This window comes from Drosophila rhopaloa, unplaced genomic scaffold, assembly GCF_018152115.1.
Source record: "Drosophila rhopaloa isolate 14029-0021.01 unplaced genomic scaffold, ASM1815211v1 contig_150, whole genome shotgun sequence".
Lineage (NCBI taxonomy): Eukaryota > Metazoa > Arthropoda > Insecta > Diptera > Drosophilidae > Drosophila > Drosophila rhopaloa.
The window spans coordinates 562,177-584,317 of record NW_025335029.1 but is presented as its reverse complement, the minus strand read 5'-3'; the positions used below and the strand labels follow the sequence as shown (position 1 = coordinate 584,317).

The following is a 22,141-nucleotide window of genomic DNA, read 5'->3' as shown; positions in this document are numbered from 1 at the left end:
AGACTTTCCATTTCTCGGTGATATTTTCAGAGCCAGTTTTTTTTAACAGTTCATTTACGTTTTTGTGATTTTATGGACCTGCCTTGCAAATCTTGGCGGCGGTTCTCAGGTTGGCAGAAACTCCCGCGCTCTGGACATGACGCAATCGGTTCGCATCCGTTGAGCTATTTCAAAACTTGTTGCAGGCTTATTAATTTGGCTCGGAGCACCGAAAGCACAACTAAAACAAGTTGATTTAGGTGAAGTCATTTGCGTGCAGCCAGACACTAAACACTGAAACCGAACACTAAACACGGCAACAGAAAAACAGCGAAACAACGAAACAGTTCAGAGATCAGCTCGGGGCACTCTGGAGATCAGAGTTTGGAGTCAAGTCGGTCTTCGGCTGTTTGTTGTTCGTTGCCTTATTTTTTTGTTGTGCCAAGTTCCTAGTTTTCAAGCCACGCCGCACGCCTGACAAATTTGCGCAAATAATAAAAACAGATTTTAAATGCCTGGAAATTGAGTCCGCCATTGCGGCCTTAAATCAGTTTCTACCCCAGCCAAACTGACATTTAGAGTTTTACTAGGAAACGGCAACGAAAGCCAAAATCAGCGCTTAAATGGAAAAAACTTTATGGGCTTTGACCATTTTCAGCGCATTTATTATTGTTAAAGATATATGTTTTTCTCGGCTTTAATTATATGTGGTGCACTTATTTATATGATCGTTAGGAAAGTAACAAATATATTGAATGAATATGAGACTTCCTTATGATTTATTTATGTTTTTATGTCGACAAGGTTATTTAAAAGCTTGGTTTGTGTAAAAATGTTTCTTTTTGCTCACAAATTAACCTTTATTATATTCAAACTAAAAAAAATTGGTTACTGGTGGTATCTATTTTGATTTTTGGTGCTTTTAAAGTGCTGTGGCTTTAAAAATGTTCATTTTTAAAATAGTTTTTTGCTACTATCAACATTGTCATTGTCATTTAGAACTCCAGAAGTCTGAAAAACGATTTTACACGTAATTCGGCCTCAAGGCTTTTAATAATTTATATAATGACTAGTCTGCTCTTTTATGGGCATATTAAATATATTTTTCATAGGCGCATCTGGTAATAAGACAGTATATATTTCCATAGTTATTCTTTAACCTTCCCGAATTGTCTTGTAAGCGTTTCTCAGCAGTATAAAAAGTTTTTAAATTATAGCACGCCCTAAAACTTTGGCAACAACACCGGAAACTCTTGCCCATTCGATATGCTTGATGGAGAAGACCCGCCTTAGGGAGTATATTTCCCTTCCTCAATTCGGGGCGCCGGCACCTCAATCTACATAATTCACACTTCATTGAGTTTCGGAATTTACGATAAAATACGCGGCTGCATTATCGTTACTCGAGTGGAATTCTTTGGGCTTCCCATTCATCATTTAACATTTCCCCATTCAAGTTCTCTGCGTTTTTCCATCAATTCACGCACTTTTTTCCGGCTCTGCCCTAAATGCTTGTGGCCCCTAAATCATCATGTGTGTCTCATATATAGTTCATAGTTCTATTCAGGGCACGCGTTGCATTGGTTCTTATCTGGTCAACTTTACAGACTGAGCAGAAGCACGTAATATTAATTAGCCTAGCTCGAGCTCATTCGAAAAACTCACAAATGAATGCCCAGCGATTGTTATGTTGTGCCTTCCATATACACATATACAAAAAAAATTCGAAGCAGTCAACTCAAGGGAATGTTTATGCGACACTTTTTAGTATGCAAAATGCAAACTGAAAAGGTAGTGCAAAAAAGAGACAAAACAGCATAAAACAACAGAAACGAGAACAACTGAAATTGAGCTTGACAAAGATATACAACAAAAAATTACAGCGGCTCGGCCTTTTCATGTTTCACACTTTTTGGCAGTCCAGCAATTAAATTGAAATTAGCCTGCATTGTGAGTAAATTAAGTGATTCACAGAGAGGTGCTGGTGGACATTGTCTCGGCAGAAACTAAAACAAAAGAACGCTAAGGGCCCGACTATCAGAACCCGTTACTCAGGTAAAGGAGGCGAGGAGATGGAGATAGAAACTTGATCACGCATAACTTTTTAACGAATGGTCCGATTTGAAAAATTTCTTCTACATTTCGATAGGTATTGATAAACACAATAAAACTGAATTTTTACTTTTCCGAAATATTTAAATTTTTAAAATCGTATATTAGCGATTGTGGGCGTTAAAGGGGCGTGGCACCTTTTGAAACAAACTTGCGCGCGTAGGAACTCCTAGAATCTGCATGCAAAATGCCAATCTTCTAGCTTTATAGTTTCCGAGATCTCAGCGTTCATACGGACGGACAGACAGACGGACAGACAGACGGACAGACAGACGGACAGACAGACGGACAGACAGACGGACAGACGGACATGGCTATATCGACTCGGCTAGTGACCCTGATCAAGAATATATATACTTTATAGGGTCGGAAACGCTTCCTTCTAGCTGTTACATACTTTTGCACGAATACAATATACCCTTTTACTCTACGAGTAACGGGTATAAATAGATCTTTAACGACTTTATATTATTATACGGCGCTAAGGGAAATTTGAAATGGGTGTATTAGGCAAGTTACATGTTAAAACATAAATATTGCACCTAATTTCATATGTATGTATCTCTGAAAGTTTAACTGAAGAAATGTAAACATTGGAATGTCAAATATGTTACGAATATTTTTCATATTGCAGTTTATGTCGTTTTATGCAATAATAATGGATTTGAGATATCTCTTTTGAATTTGTCCTAAGAAAATCAATTCAACAATCATTAACTAATTGCATAAATGACCATAAATGAGCTTTAAGAATTTCTTATTCACACTGGTAGTTTTAGTATCAATTAATTTGTACTTGGGAAATAAATGCTCTAGAAATTAATGTACAACAAAATAAATCGTTTTAGCTATTTTTAATAATTAGTCATAACTTTAAATAATTTTAGCAGTTTGAATACCAGTTTTGAAGTTCTCAAAATATTAAACGTGCTACGTGCATAATGGAATTCAAAGCTAACCATTAGCCAAACTATTCAAATTTTCCCAATTTTAAGCTTATCATGTGGCACCACATCAATTAACACTTCAAACTTGAACTTGTCAGGCTAGAATGACGTCATCTCGGGTGGCAATTTGTGCAATAAACAATGGAAAGAACAACAATAAAAATCAGCAACCGAAAAAGCTCAAAAACGTCGGAAGCATCAGCAACAACAAAAGGACAGTAAAAATTAATTTAAAATTTAAATTCTTTTTCAGCCTTTGCCAAGCCAGTTGAAATATCACCGAGAAACTAACGAACCAAACAACTTCGATCGGCTGCCTAAGGGTTCCATGAACTCATAAGTTATTTATATGTATTTTGGGCATTATCTAGGGGCCACAACTGCTTTCTGGCCAAAAACTTTCGGAGACTTTGGCTTCTTGTCGAAAGTCATCAATAACAAAGGCGGGGGTAATAAAGAAAGAGACACGAAAATGGCAAATGTTGCAAGTGCAATATGGTTGTTGCAAGTGCAATTTTTGTGTGTAGTCTGGGTCTAGTCTATATGACGCCTTTAAAACGGAACCCGGTAACCTCTTAGGGGGATTTGTTCCCTCGGTTCGTTCCGGGCCATTTATTTTCATGGGAAGTGGTCGCGAATAAAGGAAAACGCCACCCAAACCCCAACCCAGCGACCTTGAGCGGGAGTTTCAGTCCATCGTCACCTCCGTCGCCTGTCTCTTTCTGGCCTGCTATCGCCCTCTCCCTCGCTCAGCCTCACGCACTTTTTGCAGTTCAAACTGGACAACCAGTTCGCAAACCAGTTCCTTGCACATTAAAAGCAGAAGAAGCTGAAAGCAACGCGGGGGCCACACTCGGAAAAATATCAATGCTTCTCAGTTAAGAATTTAGTTCAACCAAAGAACTAACTGATTATAAATAATACCATTCCAATATTATTATATTAAGTTATGTATAACATAACCAGTCGTGCTTATAAGTTCTTATTGTTTTTTTAACCAAAACAATACATTTTGGTTGGTAATCAGCATAACTAGTCTTTCCAAACTTCCAAAAATAAAATAATTTGTTTATTCGCCAATTAAAATCTTGTCGAAGTTGTTTGAGTTCCACTACACATCTTTAAATTTATATAATGCTTACAACTGGAAAACGGTTTACTTTTATATTAATGTAAAATATAATGGCTTTAAAAATCTCGCGAGCTTGAATTCTTATATCACTTTCCAGGTATTTTTACTATTAATAATTTTTACACTACATTAAAAAATATTTTTCTTGGTATGTGCCTTCTGAAAAAACCCAAGAAGACTTTAAAATTGACCTTTAGCTTTTTCATTGTACCGCACTTTCATTGTAAAGTAAGAAAGTACTTTTGCGTAGTCTCCTTACACGGTATTTCTCGCCGTGCACCAATCGAAACTCACCTGAAATATCATATATCCCGAGTCGTACATCCAAAAGTCCTCGGGCGTGTGGCCGGGCTTGGTCAGCTGAATGGCCAGGCAGCGCTGCAAGATCAGACGGCAGCGCTGTGGACCACCGGGTGACTTGGTGCCCATTTCTGTTGCCTTTTTGCTGGCGGGTTTCTCAGTTGGTTTCTTAGTTGCCTGGCTTTCCCAGATTTTTTGTTAACCGTCTAAAAATAACGCCAAGTTGAGGCTTAAGGATCTGGCACTGTGTGTATGTGTGTGTACGTAAAAGGTTCTTTTAATGGTCAAGCACTTGGGGCAGCAAGAACTACAAAAAATACAAAACCGAGAGGAGCGCGATAAGAACAAAACCCGTATTTGCAGAGTTTTATCTCTTTTTTCTTTTTGTTTTGCTTTCGACCTGGCTACATTTTATTTTTTGCACACTATTCAGACCGGACTTTTGTGGCTTTTTGGGGAATGAACTTTTCACATCAACATTATTATCCCAGCATCTCGAACAACGCGACGCCTGCGCACTAACTCACTCAGTAGTACTCAGTACTCGTTCAGTACTCAGTGAGTACTCACTCCCGCTGGCGAGCGATTGAATGCGAAAAGCGAACCGAACCGACCGAGTGACGAATCCAAACTGAAGTCGCGGCGCCACGAAATCGTGCTCTCCAAATCGCTCTGCCACCCGCTCTCTCTGGGGAGAGCGGCATTCGCGGTGAGCGCGCAGTCTCCACTCGCCAACCTTTTTGGAGACCTGAAACGATACAAAAAATCGGAGAAGCCGCTTTAAAACCTTGATTATTAAATCAATTAGGTGTAGCCAAAAAAAAATGAGAAAAAATACAGAATTCGTAAACTGGAGTTAGGCTGCTGAGATCGCAATCTTGTCGTCGCTCTGTCTGAGAGACAAACGGGCTCTGCTCCTAATAACATCATCACATCATCATAAGTCGTATCATTATCGTTAACTGTAAGCCGTGTTTGGCATTTGTTTTTAGCCGACAGTGGGACTTCCAAGACTTAAATTCCGATTTACAGAATCTATAGTTCCATATTTTAAAAAGTTTTTTATTGACAAAAATCATTATCAAACTTAATTTGGTTATTTTCCATCTAAATTTTATAACCCAAATCAATAAATGTGGGATATTTAGTTTTTACATTTGTATACTACAATGCTTGTTATAAAAAAAATTAGTAATTTATGAATGGTTGTTTAACTAACTTCCATAATTATATATTCATGTTAAGCTAAACGATTCCTTCAAATTGCAATCTGTTTTTAATTAAAGAAAATATCCCCTTAAACCGACAAGTTTTTACCAGTAGTTTAAACATGTCCATAATATAGACACATCAAATCAGTATGTTGCGTCACCAAAAAACCATAAAATATAAATTTAAAAATAAGCCATCTTTTAAGACCCCACTGTATACTAATTTTTTTGGCATTTGTTTTTGCATTGACGACGAGTTACTTTTGAATTTTTGATGTGCCTTTCAGTCGTGGCTGGCGCTTGGAAGTCATTTCCTGCCCCAATTGCCGGATGTGCAAATGACTAAAAATGGGTTAATTAAAAACCATCTAGCAGTGATTTTATTTGGTCTGATGTAAAGTCATTTGTCCAAAAAGTCGTTCTCAATTCCATAGTTCACCTCTAGAGCCCTACGGAACACATATAATCAGAAATGGAGCCCGAGCCCATGTGAAATCTAGGAAATGTCAGAATAGTCACATCCATAATTGCGTATACGTCATGTGCGCCGACTGTCAATCACAATTCTAATGCAAATTCGTTAGCTTTCCGCGCTGTCCAAATGCATTAAGTGGAAATGCATTAGCTTGACTGTCTTTTTCTGTGCGTCAGACAAACGGAATTTGCATAAACAATTACGATTCAACGATATTACGCGATAAGGCGGCGGTCGAGCGAGATTTATTTTAATTTCCACCACCCGTAGCCAGATTTGTGGCACCATTCATCTTCCGAATTCGGTCAGAGCGCGCGCCACATCCATAACAAGAAAGTTTAGGGGAAGACAGGGCCAAAAGCGAGATTCGTTAGTTTTGGGGCCAATTAAATGGTGAGATCATCGCCCACATATATACGACTCTACCTTCACGATTCCCAGCCACACAGATCAAGTGTGTAACCCCCTCCCTTTTGGGCATTTTCTTTTTATTATTTATTTATTGCGGCTTGTATTTGTCGACCCATTAAGCGTCGGCCTTTGTTAGAAAACAAGTTTCTTCTGGCCACATTCCCAAAAATGAGAATTCGCCAGCAGCTCTTGGCTTCGTTTACCGTCTTTTGTTTGTCTTACAAATCACAAACATTATGAATTGGTGAAACGCTGGCCGAGCTCAAAAGGTGCTAAAAAAATTAGCATAAATTATTATTAACAATTATACCCAGCAGTCGCAGCATGCCCTCCTAAGAAATCCGACAAATTTATCATGTTCTGAAGTCTTTGCCCCAGGCTCTTTATTTTAACCACCCAGAGAAATATGTCAGCTTTGGTTTTTATACCCTTGCAGAGGGTATTATAATTTTGGTCAAAAGTGTGCAACGCAGTGAAGGAGACATCTCCGACCCTATAAAGTATATATATTCTTGATCAGGATCACCTCCTGAGTTGATATAGCCATGTCCGTCTGTCCGTCTGTCCGTCTGTCTGTCCGTCTGTCCGTCTGTCTGTTTCTACGCGAACTAGTCTCTCAGTTTTGAAGATATCGAATTGAAACTTTGCACACCCCTCTTTCCTTTGCACGCAGTATATAAGTCGGAACGGCCGGGATCGGCCGACTATATCCTATAGCTGCCATATAACTGATTGATCGGAAATGCCATAACTCTGCTGTTTGTTAAGTTAGGAAGTTGGGACTCTCTATGGGTATTATATTTGGCCAATCAATCCGACGTACCAAATTTCATAAGGATCGGCCGACTATATCCTATAGCTGCTATATAACTGATTGATCGGAAATGCCATAACTTTGGTGTTTGTAAAGTTAGGAAGTTGGGATTTTCTATGGGTTTTATATTTGGCCAATTAATCCGACCTACCAAATTTCATAAGGATCGGCCGACTATATCTTATAGCTGCCATATAACTGATTGATCGGAAATGCCATAGCTTTAGTGTTTGTTAAGTTAGGAAGTTGGGATTTTCTATGGGTTTTATTTTTGCCCAATCAATCCGACATATCAAATTTCATAAGGATCGGCCGACTATATTCTATAGCTGCCATATACATAACTGAACGATTGGAAATGCCATAACTTTGGTGTTTTTAAAGTTGGGAAGTTGGGATTTTTTATGAGTTTTAAGAATGCATCATATGAATAATTTTGGAGAATATAATTTGAAGAATATTCTGCAAAGGTATTTCAACTTCGGCTCCGCCCGAAGTTAGCTTTCCTTTCTTGTTTCTAAAGTAAATTGCAGACTTAAAGAATTTAACAGCCAACAAAAATATACCTGTCACCTAAAAGTGGAATGTTTTGGCAAAAAAGTTGACAAGGGTATTCAAATCATCGGACAACCTTTCTTTTCTGGTTTTCGTTTTTTTTGTCTAGCCGCGGGCATTACTTATACTTTGAAGGCTTCGGCTCTGATTCAGTAATTAAATTTGCACATAACCACGTTGAAGTTAGATTTGGAGAGGCTTTTTGGTCAAGAGACGTTTTGCGAATGCTCAAAACAATCCAACAAGTCCTTGACGTTTAGCCCTGAACTTCAATTGAAGAGCTTCATTATGTTATTAGAATTGTGCGAAAACAAATATATTTCGAATTATGAAATGACCAGCTAGAAGTAAACTTGAACTTTGATTTCCGGCTAAATGAAAGTTTTATTTACCAATTCTGACGCAATCAAATATATGTTTAGAGCAACTCGTGCTGAATTATCGTCTTTCAAGTCCGTTGACATTGGCAAATCGAAAACCTAAAATGTTAAATGCCAGATCTTTATTTTTGTCAAGGTTATACCACAAAACTTCGGGTTTTAACTAAATGTTAACACATTTCTGAGATTACTACTGAGAACGGGCAGGTTTAAGAATGTTTTATATTAGTCGGTTACTCTCTTATGTTTAATCATTTAAGAAAGAATTGAAGGAAGATTTAAATAGAATATTGTTTAATTTTCTTTGAAATTATTTAAAACATTTTCCAAAACATTTTTTTATGTCGAATTTTAGTTTACAAACATTTCTTTAAGATTCATGATTCCGATCTAAATATTCGTTCTTTTAAGATTTATTTTTGTCTTTAATTGGATTCATGCAACATTTTAACCACTCTGAACCGTCATCACCAAACGGATCGATTGGAATCCTTTTCTTCATTATAATGAGGCTTTACGCTGCCGCTCACCCACACCTACACCTCCGTCGATAATATTTGACAGCTTACTTTCAATTGCGACATCTAGTTAGCGCAAATTTAAGAGCGAAATAAAACAACACGATCGCATCGAGTGGATCGAACTGGGGATCGCTGGCTGACTGCATGGATGGATGGATGGATGAATGGATGGATGGATGAATAGCTTAATGAAGCAAGAGCCTGTTCCGCGGTTCGTGGTCCGTGGTCACTCAACGCGATGCCAGGCTCTTGGCACTCGATCCGATCCACCCGCAAAGCATCACCCAAAAACCCCCCCCGTACCGCTTCATATTTCAGTTTTACGGTTCAACGACAACGACTTTGCGCAGTTAGCGGGGTTTCTGGAGGGAAATGAGGAGTCGATCCAATTGCCGCAATGTGGCAAAGCAATCGATTTAAGCGCCGCATAAATTGAAGCCGGGGCTCCGACTTCGAGGAAAACCAAAAGGTTCCTCCATGTACAACATGATGAATTGTTTTCTTTGTCGACTTGTCGACTGTTGCGCCGCTTGTGGGCAACTGGAAACTGAAAACTGAGGCAGAAAACTGAGAAAACTGAAAAAACTGCCAACTGGCAACTGAAAACGGGCAACTGCAAGATCGCTGAATGATGGAGTAGAGCTGGGAATGAAGTGGGAGGAGGAAAAGTGGCGCGGAAAAATTGCAAATTGTATCAAAAATTTAAATTTTCGCTTTCATTATGCGGCGGCAGCTCGCCTCGCCAGCGCTCTGCTAATAGACCAACTGCCATTGTGTTTCTTTCTTTTCTCCTTGCCTGGTTTATATCTTTTCTTTGGCAACCAGGCTTTTCCCTATTCAATTTTGACAGGCGCGTTTTTACCCAAATAATGAGCTGCATTTGTGGAGAGGAAAAATGAGCGAAATAACTTAAACCGTTTGAATAATGTTTGCTTTCTCGACCGCCTAATAAGGTTTTTTACACCAATCAGACACACTTATTTGAGTGTTCTCAGTTTGTTTACTATGCGTATACGTAATAACAAATTAATTGCTTACACCAAAATAAAAATAAAATGGTGAAGAAAAACTTAAATGTATGGATCAGGAAAAAGAAAAGTTTTCTTCTTCAATCGATCTTTATAGATTCTCACTATGCTTTGACGTTACAGAATAATATTTTTTATTATTCAAAAATTAATTAAAAATTAAAAAAACTTAACTCTTAAATAAAAAATTATTCCGCCCCTCGGCTAACTCCGAAAATATTTCAGTAATTTAAAGCTTTTCCTACCGCATTATTAGATTTCTTTTCCCTAATCAGACATAATTATATGACCATTCTCATTGAGCCCACCGCTCGTATACGTGATGTGAATTTTATTTGCATTTCAACTGATGAAGACTGAAAGCACCAATGAATAATTATAAATCTGCAGCAAAAAGTAAAATGAGGAACACAAACTGGAGTTGGGATTGTGGGGAAATACCAATCCAAACACAAAAGCAAATTTGAGAAATGCCAAAGATGCTCGACGAAGCCAAGAAATGACATGCCCATGTGCTCCTCTCGGGATGGCATCTCATAGACGTGGAACGGTGGTCCAGACCACGACGGAAGATGCAGATTGCAGGCGGAGATGGGAAATGGAGACGGAGTCGGAGCCGGAGAAAATGTCTGCCAGGCGGAGACATTGCGGCAGACGATGCAATAAGCCCAGGAATTTTAAGGTGTCGGCACTCGTAATGCTCTTTCTAGGCACTATTTTTGTTAACACAAAATACGTGAACACTTAAAGCTTAGGATTTAGTATCAATAAAACTCTGTTGATTGAAATTTGTAATACAAACGAAACTGATACCTTGTTATATCCATTACCTAATGAACATAATTTATTACATTTTTTTGGTGGATTACTATTAAAAATTAAAAAATAGTTTGAAAAGAAAATACTGTTTTTATATTGATTTTTTTGATTAGCCATAAATTTTAATGATTTTTTTTAACAGCATGAACATCTAATTGCGTTGATGAACAGATGTATTTAAAATGAAAAGTTATTCCCAGGGAAAATTTGTTTACGATTTAATATATTACATTAATATATTGATTTTATAATTAAATTTATGAAACCAACAAAGAAAAGAAAATAAAAAGGTTAATTGACTCAAATAAATAAATCTTTTATCGTTGCTACAAAAGTCTTGTAATTTGGTAACTTTAATTTGGTTTAAGTTTGTTTAAGTTACTAAAAGTATTTGGCAAATTCGGTAATTATTAATTTGTAAAATCTGTTTTTTCTTTGTATCATCAGTAAGAAATCCGAAACAAATAATATTTTCCTGTTTCCCAATTTGAAGACCAAGCTAATATTCCTGATTTTGGTCTCCAATTGTCAACAGAAGCCGCTAACAATAACCATTGATAACACCACCGTCAGCGAAAGAAGCAGCAGAAGCGACAATACAATAAGCAGTCAACACACACAACAGAGATTCGTTATGCAAGCATCCAGTGCAGCGCATCTTCAATTTCAGCATTCTTTCGCCAGTCTGCGTCTGCATACTTGCCGCTTCTGTTTTCCCTCTCCCCCTCCCCCCTTCACCATATTGCTCACCCAATGCCGCTGGAGCATTCACATTGATTGCTCTGCCTGGTTGGAGCTTCAGTTTGGGTTTAAGTTTGCCGCGTGAAAGCAAACACACAGAAACCAACACAGCCAGCAAATAAAACAGAAAGGAATAGCGGAAAAAAAGTAATAAAATCAACTGAAATTGCTTAACACCCGGCGTAAAGTGATAATGGTTGGATTTATTTATTTGCTCGCTGCTGGGAATATCAAAACCGATGTAAAGGCTCCTGACAGCGTTTACGGGAAGCGTTTATCAAAGTCTTTCATTAAAAGGTGTTGCAATAATTTGAGGTTTAACTGGTTTTTAAATTTTTGTAAGCTTGGAATCTTAAATATATTTTTTTATTAAATTAATAATGCAATGTATTAATATGAATATAATTTTTAATGGATTTTCATTTACTTAAATGTTTAATTTTACTTTAAAGGTCAACAGTATTTACAAACATATATTTGATTTATTTAATCTTTATATTTAATATTTGTTGAGATGCTCTTGTTACTATTTTACCATAATTATTTATTAAAGCATGTTAATAAACACTGCGAGATATTGAATTCTCTAAAGTTTCCATATAATTAAACACTGTCTTTTGACTGATATTTGATGCCGCCACTCTCTGTGTGTTAATGCAATTTGATCGGCGTTTTGGTTTCGGTTGGCTTCCCATTAATCCTGGGCCACAATTCAGTCTTCCTCGTGTTTTTATTGCTGCCGGTGGTTGTGTGCAAGTTTTGTCTTTTTCCTTGTCTCGTTTGTCAGACATTTGACAGTTGTTTGTTATTTTTGCACGTTGACTTTTCTCCGTCTGCGTCTGTGTGTCATGTGTCTGTGGCATATTTTCCATTTTCCCCATTTTCCATGCCCCCACAGAGGTTGCCTAACAGACGCCCACTGTCCCATCGCCCCCCGCCCCATTCTGTTGCCACATTTTGGATTTCAATTTTTATGGCAACTCAAATTTTGTATTTTTTTTCTGTAGCCCGCTGCATTTATTGCCATTTTCGTAGTGAGTCGAGGAAGTTGGAATTTGCATAGAAAAATGGAAATTAACAAGACCATTTGACTGGCTGTCCATCTAAGTCGGGGTTTTTTCTAGGTCCGTCTCTTTCGCTCCCTCGTTTAATTTTCTATCCTGCTCTAGTGCCGAAAGTTTGTTCGTCCTGTTTGTACATTTGTCCGTGTCTATATTTAGCTTTATGTAAATATGTTTGACCAACTGAACTGACTGAATGACTGACTGCCTCAGTTGGGAAGGTAACTCCCCCTCAAAGTCCACTTCCCTCTCTTTCTTTTTGCATATATCCATCTCTTTCACTGCCTGTGATGTAATCTCTGTAATGCATGCGACAAACTTTCATCTCGAATTGCAAAATCCACGCAGTACGAAACAAAAGATCGCAAAGATTGGCTTACACTGTTTGAATAATAATTAATAAATAATACTTAATTCGAAGAGGTATTCCCCGGAGTTTTATATAAACTTATTTTTGTTGTTTACCTCATAATTGTGTATTATTTTTGTTTTGCTTGGGATCTCAATCTTTGGCTTACAGCAGCTGAGGTGAAATTTCTGGCAGTAAAGACGTTGCTGATGTTTCCCACGTGACCTCGAAGACAAACCTCACGTACAAGGATTTCTTTTTCGACTGGGCCAACCTACACCACTTATATAAGTAAGTATTTAGGTATCTTGTATCGTGGAAAGTGAAAATTGATGCATGCATCGTCATCACCATCGGAATCGGTTTCCTTATGGATTCCAATATTTTTATAATCCAGTCACGGAAATTCGTTAAATGGAAGCCACAGAGATAGGAGAGAGTTCCCCAGATAATAATGTATTCCGTGCGGCCTGTTCTCTTTGCAAACAGAAATGTCAAGTCCTAAAATTCCAAATGATGTCATAATCAAATATCATCCGACAGCCTACTGAAAAGGGTATCAGTGGGCATCTCCAAAAGTCAAAGTGGTGCACGTTCAAAGGAATCGCTGTAAAAAAAATAGTCCAACTAGTGACAAAATTTACAGCAAATCTCTCAATAGTCAACAAAATAAATAAAAAAATTTCGATTATCAATTTTGTCGAAACTTTGAACTTATAGTTGCTTCATAACTTTGTTCAGACGTATACAATTTTGTTATATATTATATTATAATAATAAAGTATTTGGATAGAAGAGATTTTTTATAACAAAACCCGTAGGGGAGTAAAATGTCTCTAAGAAGAGCTTAGAACAAATAGTGAATTCTTTTTTTGATTCGTTTAATACTTAAGTGGTATTTTTAAGAAAGGAACTTTCGTCACTAGAGTGTAAACTCGTAATCAATGATTTTGTGTTCATTTCAAACTAAAAGCAAATGCGCCAAATTGATACACAAAACCCAAAAGAGAGCAATAGACAGGAGCTGGTTAGTTAGGATGATGATGATGATGAGGAGCAAAAGGTGATGGAGAGGGAAGGAGTAAGTAGCAGAGCACGACGAATTTAAACAGGCTTTTCAAAGGCGAGGGGGTGGCCGGAAAGAGCAGGAGGCAGCAGTCAAAACGGACAGCAAATACAGTAATTAGATCACAAAACAGACAGTGAAAGAGAGCGGAGGGGTCGGGGATAGTGACGAATAAAACGAGAAGCTGGAACGTGACTGAAGAGAAGGCTGCAAGGAGTGGAAATAACGAAAATATAAAAATAAAACGATGTGCAAAGTGGACTAGGAAGCATACGACGGGTTAAGCTATTGATTTATTTTAGTTAGTTTCAAAATTAGGTTTAGTAATAAATATACATACATATATCTTTTCCAGCATCTTGCAAACTGGATTTACATAAAGACTAATATGCTATTAAGCGAATATAATAATTTATAATCTAAATGAACACATAAAATGCATAGCTTAAAATGGAGAGGAAATAATTTAACATTTAATAAAGCTAATTTGTTTATTTAAATATAACATTACTAACTAATTCAGGTTTGGTGTCCGCAATTTGGATAAAAAAAAAAGATTGCGCATACGTGATGTTGACTTTGCTGGCAAATGTACGTTCATTATCTTTGTATAATGCGCATATTTATATAATCGCCTAATTAAACTAAAAACAAATGAAATAAATTATTTCCGTAAAGGATATTGACTTATAAGGTTGAAGCTATTTGGCAGCGTAACTCACAGATATCCAACAAAACCCCCACCGCCCCCAAATCTTACTTCCTGCCAAGAAAAAAAAAGACTGAGTTGCATGTGTGGCAGCTTCCTAATCGACAATAAAAACAAACAACAATGGACACATTCGTGTGTGCGAAAAAACCAAACTCAATTACTCAACAAACATAGTAACCTAGTTCATAAAAAGCAACTGCAACAAATGCTGTTAACAGCAGTGGCCAACAAGAAAAGCAACAAATTCATTTTCGCCTTTGTTGTGATTTTTGTTTTAAGTTTTTGTTGGCGCTTTCCACGAGAAAAGTCCTTCAAGCGTGACAATCACATGGAACGCTCGCCGCTGTTGTTGCTGATTTATCGTTTTCATTTTGCAGAGCTTGTTGGATGTTGTAAAAGGAAATGTCAATTCTGCTGCTGCAAATGTGGCTGCCCGTTTGCCAAACAATGCTGGCGAAATAAAAAACGCAAAATCGGGTAGAAAGGGGGTTAAAGGGGAGATGGGGAGGCAACAGCATGCACCCACTAATGTAAGTCATATAACAAATTTCGTTGTTGGGCTACTTGAAAAACCGAATTTCGTGTGTCTTGGATGCTTGGCAGCTGGCCGAAGGGCACACTTCAAAAATATAGTTTATTCTTTGGCTCCGAGACTTCTAATATACAATTGTGAAATATACAAAATAGATCTTAGGTTGGAACTTTTTCTAGGTGAAAAGAATCTTAAATTAAGTCTTGATTAGGTTGGTAAAATAAATTCATAATGTAATGAATGTCTAAACATTTTATCAATCATTATAAGGGAATGTAAAATATTTGTATTTTAATTATACATAATTTCTCTTTTGCTATGGAATCGAGCACCAATAACATTTTTAGATACTTTTTTCTGAGTGCACTTGGAATCAGATTTGGAGATTCCTGGACGCCCTTCGTGGAGACTTTCTCCTTCCTCCGATTCCGATGCCACCGATTCTGCAGCGATTCGGTTCCTTCTTGCGTGATGTCCAGCAATGTGCCCAAGCCAGTTTTTTAGACTTGCCACCCCCCTCCCCCTTTTTTTTTGGACCATGCCAGAATTTGTTAGTTTTGAGAAGAACAACAGGAAAGCCAAGAAATACGGGGAGAATGGGACGCGGAGAAGTCTCAAAGCGAAGCGCCGTTCCACTCTGGGAATGGGAACCTAAGGTACATATGGACCTGGGCCCTGGAGCTCTTTGGGGATCGTGAGTCAGCAGAGTTTTGGCAAAGAAATCTGCTAAAAATATAAGCCCCGATGATGATTTATTGTTTGGCTTATTAGAACGAGAGGGAGAACAGCGATAGGAGATCGCTTTCATGCCTGAATTTATGCTGTTGACTTTTAAGCGCTGGACCGTGTCTTATTGAAGCTTAGTGACTCACCGCAGGCTAAAACTTTCCACTTTTAGCTAAGCGAATATAAAATATGTAAGTGAGTACATTTTAGCACATACACTAGACTTTGGTGGGCAATCTCCATTAGTCGGCTTTTTGTGATGGTTCTTACTTTATAAGAATCTTGTTAAATGGTCGAAATATATTACAGAGAGAGCAACTAATGATTGACAATGGATTACTATATTTGTGGGACTTTTAACAAAATTATATTCTTTTTAAAATTGTATCATAATAAGCCATCAGAAATATTAGGAAAATTTAGGCATGAATAAAAATATACCCAATAAATATTTTTAAGTATGTAAGAACCGATGTTACTCTTTTTTAAATGCAAAAAAAAGGTTTTAGAGACCCTTGAATAAATTCAAATTCCTATTCAAATTATTCTACATATTTGTGATTAAGAATGGATATAAACGAATCGCTTGCCTCCGGCCAAATATCTCTCTCTTGGCCTTCCACTGGCTTTCTTGGAAACGCTCTTGATCGGATTCCGATTCCAATTCGGGCTCGCGTTCAATAACAGATTTATGCATTGGCCATGGCAATCTAATACGAGCCACAATAAAAGCTTGAATATGGCCATTTGGCAACACGTCAACAGCAACAACAACAGTAACAACAACTAAAGCCAAGGCAATGAACGAAACGTGCCAACGTCTAAAGATCGTCGATAAGCCCGAAAAGAGGGAGTTATAGCCACACTAGGGTTGGTGGAATAAAGTCAGAAGGGGGGACAGCCAGGCTATGCAAAGAAAGTTTTATTTTGGTTGCCCCAGGACCAAATTGCCAAGGTGTTTGGACCCCACTTCAGATGGCGTATCATTTACGGTAGAGGAATTCGTTGAACATTTTTGAGTAAGCTATTGAAAATTAGGGGAACAATAAACAGATTTATAAGCATTTTAATTTGTTTAATACCCGATTTAATTGAAATTAATTCACTTTTTTTTTTTAATTTTAAATAGATAAGTGCCGAACGAAGTCCTTTTATTAGGATTGAGAAAAAATACCTAGGTCTAATTCGAAAGTTTGGTCATAAAAAACATTCAATAAAAAATGGATAAAATTAACAGAAATATTCACTGTAGATTAATTTTGGATAAAACTTAAATAATTTATATCTTCAAAACGCTAACAAAAAAGAACACAAACATTCTCTTTTGAACGAACTTAAGCAATACAATTAAAAATTGTGTCAAATCCATTTGAATGTCTTTATAAGCACAAAAAGTCATTTGTGTGATTAGCGATCAACGCATTAAATTTTAAGGACCATAAATATTCATAAATTCAGCCGCGCATAATGCCTTGGCTAATAAAAATCCTAAAACAGGATTTGCAGGCCCAGACGATATTTTCCACCAGAGAAACTTTTCTCAAAATCTGCATATAAGCCGCAGTAGCTGCCTACTGTAAATGAGCAGCGATCGTGGGTAGCTGGATGAAAATTCAGGTGACAGGAGGCGATGAGGGGCATTAAAGCCAGGTTGCCGCATTTGGTTGACGATTTTTATGGCTGGTTTTTTCTTGGCGTTGGTCTTAACGGTTATTTCTCCTTTACTATTTTTGTTTTTTGGTTGTCGACTGCCATTAGCAATTAATAGTCGGCACGAGAAATTTGCATTGCAAAAGGAAAGTGACAAAAATGCATAAAAAAGAAGGAGACAGTGGCAGAGTAGCGATCAGCGATCACAGATCACAAATCACAGATACGGCAAGGATGCGATAATTGCGTGTGTTTTTGGCCGTTCGTTAGGTTAGCTATTTGTTATGTATGTAGGCTAACACCGGGGGAGCACATTTCACGCCGAAAAAGTGAGAGTGACACCTGTTACACCTTTGATGCGTGACCAAAAAGATGCGTGTTTGCTTGTTTTCTTTTTGTGACCATCAGCCAGCCATCAAGCATCATCGGCCAAAGCTTTGGGTTCAATTTGATCCACCTGCGGCACAACCTGCCACCTGATCGATCTCTTTCGGGGCAGACGCATTAAGTTTCATGTGCCGTCATTATTTTAAATTATGCACACGAGCGAAACCCATACTCTCAGGCGGCTGCTAACGAAAAACTTCAAAAACGAGACTCGGCATAAGTCGAAAACTTCATTTGCATCTCGACTGGGGACTGCGTTTTGTGTGTGCGGAAAATTGTTTAACACTTTGGCCCCTGTCTCTTTCTGGACTTAAATTTGATGGATTGTGTGGCCACAGGTTGATGATTTCATTAGTTGGCGGACAGCTCTGACAAGTGAACCAGGGAGATCCTAAGTTACGACTATAAAAAGACGAAATTAAAAATCATTTATTTAAGTATCTGAAAAATGTACTTGAAATTTGCTTAAGAATGGTTGGGGATTGGTTATTATATAATATATTGAAAAGCAGTATATCAAGAAAGCGAGGCATATTTATGATAGCTATTAAAATAAAAAAAACACTCAGGATTTTTCAATATCTTTAAGTTTCAATAATATTTATCTTTAAGATATGATATCCAAATAACTTAAAGAATATACGGAAAAAGCAGAGAGAAAATCCAACTCAAACTGTTAATTCCTAAATAATTTCATACTTACAGTTAGATTTATGTAGGTATCTCCTTTATTTTGTAAATAGCAAATATCTTGGGTAAATTTAACAACATTTGTAATTTGCAATCTGAAAAAAAAGAATTTTAAATGTTTAAATAATACTAGAATTGTTCTAAAAATATTGATCTTAGTTAGAATCGTTTCAAAATATTAAAAAAAAATGTTCCCTAATTTAGATATAATAATTTAGATTTTATTTTGAAGTTAAAAATTGTTTATTAAGCCACAAGACTTAACCAATTGATTGACACCTCCGCCTTAATAAATATTTACTCCGAATGAATCTGCGCGGTTAGCCGCTATATATGCATCGTAAAGTCCGTGTAAATCAGATCAAATGGATCCGCCACCTCTGCGGCAAGAAAAACTCATTTCTCATTCGATGGAAATACACGCCCACAAAACAAAAACTCCCACTTCGTTAGAAACTATTTCCACCCGCTGATGACACATTACTGTCACTCAGCGTTATGAGCTAAATTTATTGATGCAGCCCGGCGGTGGCCCACCTTTTGCCCCTCCGCCCCTCACAATTTCATCTCAGACCGAAGGAATGTTTAATGTTTTCTTCGTGTCAGCGCATGCCAAAAAGTATTTTTTTCAAGAGGCCTCCTTGCATGGGGAAATGTCACTGGGATCTTTGGCTCCCCGATTTGCCACGGGGGGAGCTGGGGAAAATCCCATGTGCAACGGGGAGAAAGAAAAACAAGACCAAAGAAAAAATACTCATTTCGTAATGATGTTGCAGGAAAATTAGAAAAAAATAAGAAAAACACACAACCGAAGAAGCTGAAATAAAAAAAAAAAAAAAGAAAACGAAATCGCTGACATCTTTGCTAACTAAAAACACACACTAAAAGAGCAAAACGCAGGGCGACAGGGAAAAGCCCCTGTAATTTATAGGAAAATTCCTTTGGAATTTATGTGCGGAATCATGACATAAATTAACCAGCCAAGTGTGGAGCAAGTTGCGTGCTAATGTGGTGCGGTGGTTGCTCGGTGGGTTAGTGGTGCAAATTGGGCTGATGCAACCGCCCGCGCAGGTATTTAGTTGAATTATCATAATTATAAGCAATTATCCAACATTTTGTTGAGCGAATGTAACTAATCGTTTTTTTTTGCGTTTCTTCTCCAGCTTTCTTCGCTCTTTTTACTTTTTACTTTCTTCTTTTGCTCTAGTCTTCTTTTATTTTTGGACTGCCTCTGCCGTAATCATTTAGTTCGAAATCAACGTTTGTTTTTAATTTTATGTAATTGCCGCTTAATCACAGAGCAATTAAAATGCAATGCAAGTTTCGGGGGCGTCTAGAGTTTCTGAAGCGTTTCGAGATTTGGCCTTTTTCGGTTTTTTGGTTTTTTGGCTTTTCATTTGCGGCCATGCCGCGTTAAACGGGGTCAAGAGCTTCAACCAGGAGCAACTGGCAGGTTGGGCCGCTGCAACGGTTTTTCCAGCTCCATCGATGAGTCTGCATTGCGTCACTTGGCTGTCCACTTCAGTTGCACATTTGTCCGCTCCATCTCGCTCACACGCTCTCCGCCGATCAAGTGCATATAATTATGCGGAATACCCTCAATTTTAGGGCAAGGTATAGCGAGACTCACGGTCCATACAATATTATTATCCGTTCTATTCTTTACTAAATATTAAGGAAGGAGTAAAGATTTCTGACAACCTACATCACATTTTTCATTAAAAATCTGATGATTTTCATTTTAAAATAAAATACAGATTTATAATTTTTTTAATGAAAACATAAGCAAATGTCTTAGAATCAATTTTTCCTCCTTATTTTGACATATTCATTTATATAAAAGCTAAGAATTTATTTTTTTTGAAAACCCTCATACCATGTATGATTTACATACCCAGAATACTCCGTTTAATTTTTTGTAATATTAAAACATCTACAGTCCAAGCCGTTAAAAACATATATATTTTTTTTTTAAATTAAACATTAAATTTTTGTACCCATTTTAAACCATAAGTTTGGTAACTATCAATTTAATAAGATTCATAAACGACCTGTTCATAATTTAACCCAGTTAATATTTAAAACCAATCCAATAAGTTAATATTGTCCGCTTGTAAACACCCCCAAGAGCATCGGAACAGTCGACTTAAGCATGGCTTTTCCTCGTATTCCTGGCATTTCTGGGCCACCGAAGTTCGTGTTTGTTTTCCACAACTGGCGGCCATTTAAATTGTCTTCAAAAGCGCACATTACATAATTAAGACAGCAGCAGCACCTCTACCAGCATAAGCAGATATAGAAACGGTCCGGCGTTTTAAAACAGACCGACAATGTCTGTCCGGCAGTTGAGTTGCCTGACTGACTGACAGGCCATCAACTCCAACAAAATGCTCAACACCTTGCCAAAGAGCCGGTGGAAAAAATATAAAAAAAATGATGCCGCTGCCGAGACTTTCCCGCTTGGAGCGAACCTACCTCGCCGACTTGCTTTTTTCGATGCATCATCGCATAATCAAAGAGTCATAAAAACCAATAATCATTATTAAGCAAAACAAGCCAATTAATGCAGCAGCAGCTACGATGGCGGCACTAGCAGTAATTAAATGAAAATAAAACGCCAAAGGATTTGGCCAACATTGCAAATTGGCCAGGGGCGAAAAACAAGTCTATTATGGGCGCATTTTATATTATAATTATAGCAGCAGCCGACCAATCCCAGCTCCCCCTTTTCAAATGTTTTTACTAATTTTGCCATTTGCGTGTCATAATAAAGCGATAAAATTGTGAGTGCTCGGAAGTCAAGAAAGGAAGTTGGAAGTCCAAGTTTTCAGTATATGCAAAATTTTAATTACCCATTCTTTCTCAAAGGGGTTTTGTGTTTTATAAAAGGTTATTTTTTTGTTCTTATTAAAAAAATTGCTGTATACAGGTTTGAAATTACTTGTGTTTCAGTTATTTGTTCAGAAAAAGATATATAAATTTAATAAACATGAATATTTGTACAACAAATTGAGAATAAATTACCCTATGACATTATACATTTTTTGGAGTTCAAATTTCTTATTATTTTACAACAAAAACAAATCAACTACTAATTTCCAGGTAACATAAGCTTATGAAAAATTGTATAACATTTAAATGCCTATTTTATAAACAGTTTAATTAATTATTAAGTACACATTTTAATTTAAAATGGAAAGGAATGTAATTTATTTAATAGATTACTTAGTTTAAAATATTAATTTAAATAGTTTTCAATTAACCCCCATAAAGAGTATTAAAATTGGACCCACCAAACGGGAAGAATGCTGAAATCCCGCGTGTCCATTCCAATTAGTGTGGAAAATAAAGTGGAAAAGTGTCCAATTGATTGGGCATTGGGCGAGGTGGAAATCAAATTCAGGTGGGACTGAGAATGGGTGAGAAATATTAAACGAAGTGCGTCCTGCTGCCGCAATTTACCAATCAAGTTTGCTCGCATTGAAAATTAGTGAAAGTTGCGCCCAAGTTGTAAGTTGCCTGGTGTTAGCTGAGTTGTTTTGG

General features: G+C 37.2%; 1 protein-coding gene across 1 annotated transcript in view; it reads right to left on the bottom strand.

Annotated features, from left to right (window-relative positions):
• The window catches only part of LOC108048084, a 63,525-nt gene that overhangs the window by 23,181 nt on the left and 18,203 nt on the right, over nt 1–22,141 (bottom strand). The window contains exons 2-3 of the mRNA XM_044456721.1: nt 18,612–18,693; nt 4,465–5,218 (exon numbers count right to left, since the gene is read on the bottom strand). Coding sequence (XP_044312656.1) covers nt 4,465–4,599 — 135 coding nt within the window. The 5' untranslated portion in view covers nt 4,600–5,218; nt 18,612–18,693. The remainder of the gene's footprint in view (nt 1–4,464; nt 5,219–18,611; nt 18,694–22,141) is intronic.